Source organism: Lactuca sativa, chromosome 1, assembly GCF_002870075.4.
Source record: "Lactuca sativa cultivar Salinas chromosome 1, Lsat_Salinas_v11, whole genome shotgun sequence".
Taxonomy (NCBI): Eukaryota; Viridiplantae; Streptophyta; class Magnoliopsida; order Asterales; family Asteraceae; genus Lactuca; species Lactuca sativa.
In genome coordinates, this window is record NC_056623.2 from 980,282 (window position 1) to 990,999 (window position 10,718).

General features: G+C 37.2%; 1 protein-coding gene across 5 annotated transcripts; it reads right to left on the reverse strand.

The window, feature by feature from the left end:
* Positions 1-6,445: 6,445 nt before the first annotated feature.
* Positions 6,446-9,927, reverse strand: LOC111894727 (transcription factor bHLH74). Of its 5 annotated transcripts, XM_042901955.2 has the most exons (9): positions 9,196-9,924; positions 8,423-8,750; positions 8,109-8,327; positions 7,966-8,031; positions 7,815-7,883; positions 7,639-7,710; positions 7,418-7,555; positions 7,130-7,211; positions 6,446-7,041 (listed from the first exon to the last, which is right to left on the reverse strand). In XM_042901955.2, the coding sequence occupies exons 2-9, from the start codon at positions 8,741-8,743 to the stop codon at positions 7,016-7,018; spliced, it is 993 nt and encodes a 330-aa protein (XP_042757889.1). In that variant the 5' UTR covers positions 8,744-8,750; positions 9,196-9,924; the 3' UTR covers positions 6,446-7,015. The 5 variants fall into 5 exon arrangements, with proteins under 5 accessions (XP_042757889.1, XP_023746595.1, XP_023746593.1 ...); XM_023890827.3 differs by having other exon boundaries at positions 7,418-7,549; positions 8,528-9,927; XM_023890825.3 differs by having other exon boundaries at positions 7,418-7,549; positions 8,423-9,926.
* Between the last annotated feature and the right edge of the window lie 791 nt (positions 9,928-10,718).

Sequence of the window (10,718 nt, forward strand, 5' to 3'; positions counted from 1 at the left end):
CATAACTGCCAACAGCAACCCCACTACATAAAAACACTCAGTAACACGAAGCATCCGGAGTTTAGGGGCAACAAGAACCTGGTTATATCTTTGAGATGGATATCTAAAGTGGAGGGATGTTTCTACATGTGTTCGTGTCCTGAGGACTAGATAGTAAAGTTTACGTTGAATGTTCTTCGTTGGGGTGAAAATGATTGCTAGGAGTTTATAATCCAAAGATTTTCAAAGGTAGAACGAGCCATAGTGACATCGGAGCAGTTCTTGGAGATGTTCTGTATGGAGTATGTTCCACTTGTAGAGAGAGAAAAATTGGCACAGGAGTACCTATCGCTCAAGTAGAAGACTTATTCAGTGATGGAGATCACCAAGATGTTTGTAGAGTGAGCCCTTTTCTACCCAGAGTATGCCGCTTCAAAGCAGATGCAGATGTCATGATAATTGAGTATGCTCGAGAAAGAGATTCGAGATCGTGTCGGCTCAGTCGTACCGGTCTTTGGTAGAGTTGCAATTGAATGCTAGGAGGAGGGAGATTGAGTTAGAGAACCAGAGGAAAGAGGAGAGGTCAGCTTCAATGCAATTGCAGCCAGAAGCGAAGTGGTTAAAGTCCTCCAAATCGAGATCTGGACCAGTAGAGTAAAGGAGTTCCAGTGCGATAAATTTGGGAAGTTTCATGACGGAAGGTGTCGACCGATTGGATGTCGCAGGCGGGTTTGTTTCCATTGCGACTAGGAGGGCCACATCAAAGTTCATTTCCCCATTCTTGTCTTCAGTGAAGTGCAAAATCCTACACCTTTAGCATGACAGATGCCAGATGGGCGCCATGAGAGGCCTGAGGTGCCCAAAGCTGAAGAAAGATCCTACCAGTTTGTTGCAGAGGATCCAGGTGTGGCGACTATGTCGACTACAAGTATGCTTCCATTTTATTTTATTTTACATCTTTCCTTTATGAAGTGGGTTTTACTTTTGGAAGTTTCCTTCTAGATGAAGTTGTTATGTGTATTCATTTGTGTTGGTATTGTTTTGAGGTCCTCGGTGGACTGCATTGCTAGAGTGATTTAGACTCAAGGAGAAATTCTTCATTTCGTTTATTATTTAGGGGGAAATAATAAGTAGTGCTCCAGTTAATTCGAGTTAGAATTTAGCTTTGTGTTGGCCACATTTGAATGATTTGTATATTCCAGAATGTTGTCAGTGGATAACAGAGTATGGTTGTAGAGCCGAGTGAGAATATGGTCCAGTTTAGTATGCGATCGATTGGTTTTTGTTTGAGTTTTGTTAGTGCATTTATATGCATGGTTAGCGATGATGGTGGTCGGTTGTGGGTTTCATGTTCTATTTTTCTTGTAGGATGGTGTGGGGCCAAAAAGATCCCATACCAATCAAATTTGTGAATTTTTGGTCATCTTGAATTTTCCATGTTCTAGTGTAGTCTTTGTCTGTTGGGCTTGTTTAGGGTTTTCGTTGGTACGTCGGTATGCGAGGTTATCTAATATGGTGTAGGTTGCAGATTCTTTCTTTGGTTATTCGATAGGCTGCACAAGATCAGGAGGTCTTGGTCGGATCAGGTCTGTGAGTTTTGGTCATCTTGGGTGGCTCTATCTACCTGGAGGTTGAGTATGACTTCGGGATCTGCAGGTTATGGACAAAGGAATGGGTTCTACTCATTGTGGTTTAAGGATGTTGTATGGAGTTGTTTTTTTTAGTTCGCATAGTTCTCGCTAAAAAAATAGTGTTGCTAGAGGTGTCGGGAGGTGGTTGAATGCTCAAGAGATGTCGTAGTGGATAAGATTCTGAACTTTGGAGTCTCTTCTCGGATTGTCTTATGAGCTGAGTTTTGGAATCCTTGCTATTAATGGTTGCATATACTGGCAAGTGATCTCAAGTCATACGGTAGGAATCGGGTTTGGGAAACCCATCGGGGGTTCAAAAGGTGTTATGACAGGGAAATGTGAGAACAGATTTCGAGGAAAAATCTAATTTAAGTGGGGAAGATTTGTAGCACCCATTTTCTAGAACTGATCGGCTAAGGGTTAAGAAGTATCTGAAGTAAGGTTTTTAGGAAAACCTTGCGTCACGACGTGATGATTAGGGTGTCACATCATGACATGCCAGTTGGATGTTGTGCTTGCGGAATGGGTGTCACGACATGATAGGTAGAGTGTCACGATTTAACAGAAGTTTCAGCACAAGCCCATGAATTTTTAGGGTTTCTTCCATATATAAAGCCATTAACTCATGACCTAGGGTAACTTCTTTATCCTACATCCCTTTCGAACGAAACCATTGCCTCCTTGAAGCTTTGAGAGCTTTTCTATTTGGTTTGAAGCTTAGTTCTTAATATTTGGTGGAGTTTGAAGAAAGAGGAATATCATCTTGGTTCAAAGGAGCAAAGAACTAGCTTGGACCCACCATCTACCTCATATTTTTGAGTGATTAAAGGTATAAAATTCTCATCTTGAATTATGTTCTTCTTGGTGCAAGTTTGATGCCTTTTTGTAAGATTTTGGTCACTCCCTTGGATACTCTTGGAGTTTGAAGAACTCCAGGCTTGTGATGGTTTGTCTAGGGCATTAGACTTTTATGGGATAAGATAAAAAGGTCCATCTTTGGTGTATCTTGTGCTCATGCTCAAGTTGTAGCCTCATTAAGGACTTAGAATGTTAGATCTAGCCTTGGTATGGAGTTCTAATGTATAAAGTTGGAAACTTTATCCATTAAGTCAGTGTGAAAGAGTAGATCTGAAGTTTTGTGCTTAGATCTATATGGATTAAGAACTTATTGGAAAAGTCAGCATTCTGCCAGATTTCACGACATGGCCATCGGCTTGCCATGTTGTGACGATTCTCGGATGCCCGACTGTTTTGTCTTTAGCTAGCCACGACGTGACCAAGAGCGTGCCACATCGTGGGGAGTCGTTGACCTGTTGACCATTGACTTTTGTTGGTCATTGACTTTTTGACCAGTTTGACATTGGGTCAAACTTGAAGGAATTAGGTTATTAATTAAGGTTCTACCATCTTTTGGTGCAAGTTGGTTTGCGGGAGCAATCATTGCAGAGAGTGAGCGTGTTGATGTATTTCGTGGGTCTCCGAATCAGGTGAGTTTCCTCATTGTACTATGTATTGCAATGTATATCCTTGTATGTTAGGATATAGGGGTAGTGGTGTACTAGTTAGAGTACTATTAGGTTGGGGATCGACTAGTGGAGTGCCCTAGGGGATGTATGTAGTCATGTAAGATATCGTAAGAACTCTTGATCTAGGCTTTCTTTGTTGTTCCTTGTTTGGTTGTGGCTATAGAGTGGGATCTCATGTTCGAATGTCTATCTCACCTCTAGTCGCATATACTTATGCATTCTTTGGAGATCTGCCTGTAGTGGTGTAGTGTTGTATGAGGTCGGGTATGCGATCCTGAGTTTTTAGACATGTAGACTATGGTAGATAGTTACATGTGCTTATATGATTACTTGATTACTTACTTGTTTCATATGTTGATATATTATGATGGGGTGGGTTGAGGCGGTCCTCCTTTGTGATGTAGGCCAACAAACTCGATAGCGATCCAATTTTAGGCTATGGGTCGGGTGGGGGCAATCCAATATTAAGTTGTGGGTTCGGGAGCAATCCAATCTTAGGCTGTGAGTCGGGCGGGGGCAATCCAGATTTAATCCATGGGCTCGGGGGCAATCCAGTCTCGTGTTATGGGCCCGAAAGGCAATCAAGTCTTCGTGTTGTGGGCTCGATGTGCATGCATTGTATGTATATTATAATGTGTGGTATTTTAGGAAAACTCACTAAGCTTTGACTTACAGTTATGGATTAAATGTTTTTCAGTTACCAATGATGATCGTGGGAAGGCTAAGTCGTGATTGTTCACATTCATCAACAACAATGGAGATTTTGCGTTTATTATATTACTTTGATTTTAAAAAAAAAATTATTTTGGAACAAACAGTTTTCTTAACTTGGATTCTATCAATGTGAAGGTTTACCTTAATTAAAAATGATTTTTTTGTTGTGAAAATGGAACGTTACAGAGACTTCCTGGACTGAACTGGTCTTGTGTGTACATTTATTTAGGATGAAAAAGGCTTTGTGTTTTTGAATTGAACATGATAGTTATAGTCAATGTGTTGAATAATAAATTTACTCGAGGATAATTCATTTTAATTCAACTTCGAGTTTAGGCATGAATCTAGAAGTTAGATTGACTAAATTCTTGTTAATTTGTTGTTTTTAAGACATGGTATTTTGGTAGCAAAAAGTATGAATGGAAATGTTGTTTAAATTATTTCAGTTGTAGGTATCAATATGTGTGCTTCATTTAAGTAAAAAACCCTTAGTTTTCATGATGTCCCTGGACCACTAGACTCATCACAAGTTTTTTATGTGTGGTTAACTTGTTTATACAAGTGTGTATAATGTTTCAGTCAAAAGCCCTTAGGTTTCATGATGTCCGTAGACCACTAGATTCATTACACATTATTTATACATGATTAAACTTATTTATATAAGTGTCTACCATGTAATTGTAAGATATATGTATAGTCCATTATTTACTCTTCAAAAGAGCTCTCGTGGAGAAAGGAAAGACTCCAACATATATATATATATATATATATATATATATATATATATATATATATATATATAAGGGACTGGTGCACCGATATGAGATACATTAATACTCCCCCTCAGAGACGGAGGCTCAATGCGGTCAAACAAGGATGTGTTAAGCCACGGGAGGCGGACGCCGACTCTAATACCATATGAAATTTATGTAGAGCCTATGATTTACTCTCTAAAAGAACCATTATAGAGAGATGCAAAACTCAAACATATAGACATAGGGGCGATGTGTGATACACCAACAATAACTTCATAACCTATATTTCAATTATGAGAACTGATTCGTATACAACAGTTTTTATCCGTGCACAACATTTTATGTTTTAAATAATATATTGTAAAACCCTTTAAATATAAATTGTTGTATATGGAAAAAACTGATGCGTACGAAATTATATCAAATGTATGATAATACTAAAATCACCAACACTCCAAAGGCAATCTACTTCATCGACAATAGGGTAGGTAACCTCGATTCAATCGTAAGCTCATAGGAAAAGAGTTTTATAGCCCCATACTGGCATATTCAACATAAAAATCCCTAATGAATGAATGGCAGGGGCTAAATCACTTCTTTTTACATATCTGATAATACTAAAATGACAACACTTCAAAAGCAATCTAGTTCCTCCATGGTAGGATAGTTGCCTTGACTCAATTGTAGACCTGGCAATGGGGCGGGTTTGGAGCGAATCGACCTTGATCCAAACCCTTTTAACAAATTTCAAAATCCGATCCAAACCTGCCCCGTAACCCGTAGGTTTTTTGAATAATCAAACACATTTTACTTAAATCATAAAATCACATTTATTAAATAAAACTAAGTTTTGATTTAGAAAACACATTCTGTACTCGAGGACTTTCTATTGGAATTAAAATCATTATTTTAGTTATTTCCAATTGGTTTTTGATCGTCGATTGCATTGATAGAGAATGGCAATTACAAACTTTCTTTCAGTTGATAAATGATCTTATTGATTTATAAATGAAATTGGTGATTACATGATGAAATATAAATGAATTGAAATCATGACTCTTGGGAGAAGACTGGAAGTCTAGAAGTTGAGTCATCGAGTCCTATGTAAAAACAATTTAGTCTTTGGCCTTTTCTCTTTGGACTTCTGATTGGAATTTAATGTAAACTTTAGGTAATATAAAATATAAATTTATATTTCTAAAATTTATATGGGGCGGGTTATAAACGGATCGAATCGGTGATGAACCATACCCGACCCTTTTAATAAAAGGGTTAGCGGGTACGGGTTGTTAACGGGTAAACGGATCAAAAACTATGCTCCAAACCCATATAATTGTTAAGGGTTTGGATCGGATCAGGATCAAAACCCGCTCCATTGCCAGGCCTACTCAATTGTGAGCTCATCGGAAGAGAGATTTATAGCCGGCCCATATTGGCATATTCAACACAAAATTCCTTAATGGGGGCCTAAATCCAAATTCAACCAACCAAAGAAAAACTAGATGAGCATGTAGTATCTTATCTAGGGGATTAAACATTCAAATTCAATCCAATCCAATCCAATCCAACCAAAACAAAATTCAATTCAACCCAATCCAACCCAAAAGTCAATCCAATCCAACAACAGAAAAACAGGATGAAGGAACACAAAGGGACACCTACAGCCACTTCCCATCATGATGCAAGACAAGGACATGTAGGAGAGGATCTTGATGACCTTTTGCAGACAAAACAAAAATAAAGCCGGAAAATACCGACAACATTACTTGTTGGCAAAATTATGGCTTTGTCAGAACCACAAGGAACAAAGGGCAAACAGTAAAAACACGAGAACATCTCCTTTAAACTAAATCATCAACAAACCAATATACCAGAATATATTTGCTCAACAAACAATGATTCATGACTTCATCTAAAAGTGGTCACGCTTCCTTCCTGTTCTTCCAAAGATTTATGAGGACCACAAACAACCAACAAAAAACCTCTAAACCTTCATATTCCCAACCCAAACAAATACACCCAATATTTTCTCATAAAATAACACATCATTTTTCTTGTTTTTTCTAACAATGAAACACTCTTTACAGCAAATTTTTCCTTTCAACACACAAAAAAAATAAAAACCCTCATAAACTTCATGCATATCCTTGCTCAACATCATCTTCCACAAACCAAACACCCGGGTTTTTTTTTCCTTCTTATGTCCGTTTAAATGTACATGGTTCTTAAAAAATAACGAGTCATCTTCTGCTAAAACTCGAAGAACAAACAGTTAGGAGTTGGGAGAAACAACCTATACGACTCTGTCTTTTGTTGAAAACTTGCTCATCTGAGTCTTTTTCTTTTTCTTTTCTTTCCTATTCAAACTTTTATCAAGAAAATTTAATCACTTCCCCATATCCCCAAAATATCATAGATCCATCTTTGTCCGTCCACCTAAACACAAAATGATCCTCTCATTGTTAGAGAAAAATACAAGACATCTTTATCTACTTTACTTAATTTATTTTGCTATGGCAATTACCATTTGGACCAAGATTGTTGATACCAGGATTAGCATCAAATCCCATTTGGAGAAGATTGTTAAGATCGTTATCCCATGCGGGCTGCAAGATAAGAAAATAATACATTTTCATAACTTAAAGTGTGTATATATATATATATATATATATATATATATATATATATATATATATATATATATATATATATATATATATATATATATATATATATATATATATATAAAATCAAAGATTGACTACATCCAAATACAATAAATAACTGGATTCCTAAATCAGCGTGTGTGTACCTGAGGGTGGATAGGATGCATCGGTGCAGTTGTAGCGTGTGGGTGTGGGTGTGGATACGAATGGTGGGATGAGGTTAATGCCGGGCTGAATCCAAATCCTGGATTGGAAGTGCTTCCCCGTGAATGAAGAATCTGCAACTAAATCATTTAGATCTTGCTTGTTAAGTTTTGTTCAATTAATTAATTAAAGGGAACAATAACATAAACGAATTGAAACTCACATCTTTAAACACAAGGCGATCCATGTCAATGTTCAGTTCTGGATTCACAGTTGCTAGTTTCATTGATAAGAACTGCACCAGAAAATCAATAATCGCAGTTATTCAAAACATGCCATAGTCATACAAAGGGATCTGGCTTAAACCAGATATAAATCTATAATAGGAACTTAACATACCTCCACCTGTTGTTGGAGCGACTGAACGTAGTTGATGATCTCATCAAGCATTACTGCTTTTCCAGTGATCTTCACCCAAATTAACAAACCCCATCAGAAACTTAGAGAGAGAGAGAGAGAGAGAGAGAGAGAGAGAGAGCGAGAGAGAGACCTTATTGCATCCAGGAACAAGTTCTTGAAGCAATTTCATTCTCTCACTGATCTTTTCTCTCCTGACCTGGATAAAGCAGAGCAAGGTCTATGAATATGATGAATGAAGAAGAAAAATAAAGGCTGGGGGCATATATATTTTACCCTTTCTGCAAGGCTATGACTGTTGGTAGCCTGGCCTCTTTTGGCTCTCACATGAATGTAGTTGTCTTTAGGAGCTCCCCCACTATCCGAATTATCCTTGGCTGCCGCTTGTTTACCTATTTGCTTGCCTACTCTCGAATCATGTTCAATTTTCTGTTTCTTCTCATCTTTCTCTGAGGCATCACCAGACCCATCGTTTCTTTCTTCTCTTTCACCATTCTACAACACACACATTTTGTTAAATTTACACATTCAAACAGGATCAAGATTCGATTTTTCTTTTTTCTTTTTTTTTTTTGGCAGTAAAAAGGTACCGTGATGGGTTTGAATTGAGAATGAGGGGCTCTTCTTTTGTCTCTGCTATTTGGCGATGAAGAAGCCCCGCATTCGGGATTGAGGTTGTTAGCAAAGGGATTTACCATTTCTGAGAAACTTCCACTTCCAAAAGACCCAAGTTTTGGGACCAAATCACCAATGCCTGAACCAGATTGATAATGATGAATAAGACCCTGATGATTCTCAAGCCCAACTGGGTAAGCCGATGAACCACCGAAATTCTCGAGTGGATCCCAACCCGATCCGAAGGGATTGCCAGACCCACTTGAAGACTTGTTGAACATGGATCCTGAGCTCATTTCACCTCTATATTGGAAACCCATTTCACTATCATTATTATTATTATTATTATCCTCAGAAGAAGAAGCCATATGTTGTTATCAATCAACAAATACAGATGAAGAAGAAGAAGAAAGAAGTAGAAAAGTAAAAGTAAAAAAAAAAAAAAAAAGCAGTACAGGATCTACGAAAACTTAAGCTAAGCTAATACCTACCCAGCTAACAGCTATCATACACTTAAAAGGAGGAAACCCCCATTCCACGATTCACAGAAAGAAATATAGGGGTAAAGTTGAAAAAGTTGGGTTTGACCAAAAATAGGCTTAGGGTTACTCATATCTTGCAAGACTCAACAAGGAACAAAATGGCAGCTTTACAGTACAAAAGAAACCCTCCCATGGACAAAAGAATAGGAGTGAAATCCAGTGTAGCAGGGCATAATATCTTACAACATACCAACACCTCTACTTACCCTTCAAAATGCCATGATGATCAAAGGATGAAAAGTAAATTGTAACAGACAAGAAAGTGTTAACCTTTCAGAGCATAAAGTAAAGTAGAGAAAGATGGAGTGAATGGACAGTAGTTGTTGCTAAGCTACAGCTTGCTGTGATTACCCAAAAAGAAAGCAGATTCCTTTTTTTTATTTATCCAATAAAATAAACAAAACCCCCAAGATTCCCAACCCAAAAACAAAGAAATGGGTATATCTTGACTTGATCCTATACTATGTGCATCATTAACAAACATTTCAAACCTTCAAAGAAACAAAGGAGGAATGGAGTTCTTATGGGTATGGAATTTATAAGGAGATTCTTTTTAAAGAGGTTTAAATTCAAAAAGGGCAGACACCGAAACCCTTCAATGACTTGGCCGATATTACAAGACAGTTTTTTGGCAAAAAGAATCAAATTCTGAATGAATTTATGCAGAAACTAGAATGGGTCAAAAGATTCTGCCCGGTTTGGTGATTCATGAAATGTTTATGATGGGAATACTAATTGTACAAGCAATAGCAACATAGCAAGAATGGGAAATTGCATAAAACAGTTAAAAGAAGCATCCAATTCCTACTTTTACAGATTAAAGACAAAAGATAGGGGAAGCTACTAAGCAAGCTAGAGCCTAGAGAGAGAGAGAGAGAGAGAGAATATGTCCTATGTAATATACTGATATGTGTGCGCGAGACCAAGTAACCTACGCTTACTTCCGGGGAAATGGTGGCTTGAGTTCATATTACGTACACTAAATTTACAGTTTCTGTCCATTTTTATTCATTACCTTTTCAAATCTAAATACATTCCTTAATATATATATATATATATACGAGACCAAGTAACCTACGCTTACTTCCGGGGAAATGGTGGCTTGAGTTCATATTACGTACACTAAATTTACAGTTTCTGTCCATTTTTATTCATTACCTTTTCAAATCTAAATACATTCCTTAATATATATATATATATATATATATATATATATATATATATATATATATATATATATATATATATATATATATATATATCAACTCCAAATCTATTTAATTATCATCATATAATGAGTGAGATTGCAAACGGACAACAAATTGTGTCGTTAAGACTTTTTGTATGGGGACTGATACTTCCACTGATATTTTTTATATATCCACTGATTTTAGAGGAATTTGACAATTATGCCCTTAAGTGTATTTTACAAATGCAGAATTTTAGTAAGCCATTATACCAAACCAAGAACCACGCAAACGCCGCTGCAGTTCTTCTCCGACGCTATACACAAAACAACCGACCTATAATTCACCTCTTTCCCTCACGAGTCTTACTCGAGCGATGCCAAAAATCCCAACCAATTTCATTAGAGTATTCTAAGACGATTGATAAATTTATTATGGTTTCCTCTTTTATATAAATTAACACCACTCCCCAACCCTAATCAGAACTTTTGTTCCTCTCCTTACACCGGAAACATCACTTACAGGCACCGGGAAGCCCAACT

Bases quoted from the DNA above. Each gene is read 5' to 3' on its own strand.
- LOC111894727 (XM_023890824.3), bottom strand. From the start codon at position 8,815: ATGGCTTCTTCTTCTGAGGATAATAATAATAATAATAATGATAGTGAA. The intron at 7,884-7,965 runs GTCTCTCTCTCG...ATTTGGGTGAAG, and splicing joins TTGTTCCTGGATGCAATAAG to ATCACTGGAAAAGCAGTAAT. The intron at 7,042-7,129 runs GTAATTGCCATA...TTTTGTGTTTAG, and splicing joins CAACAATCTTGGTCCAAATG to GTGGACGGACAAAGATGGAT.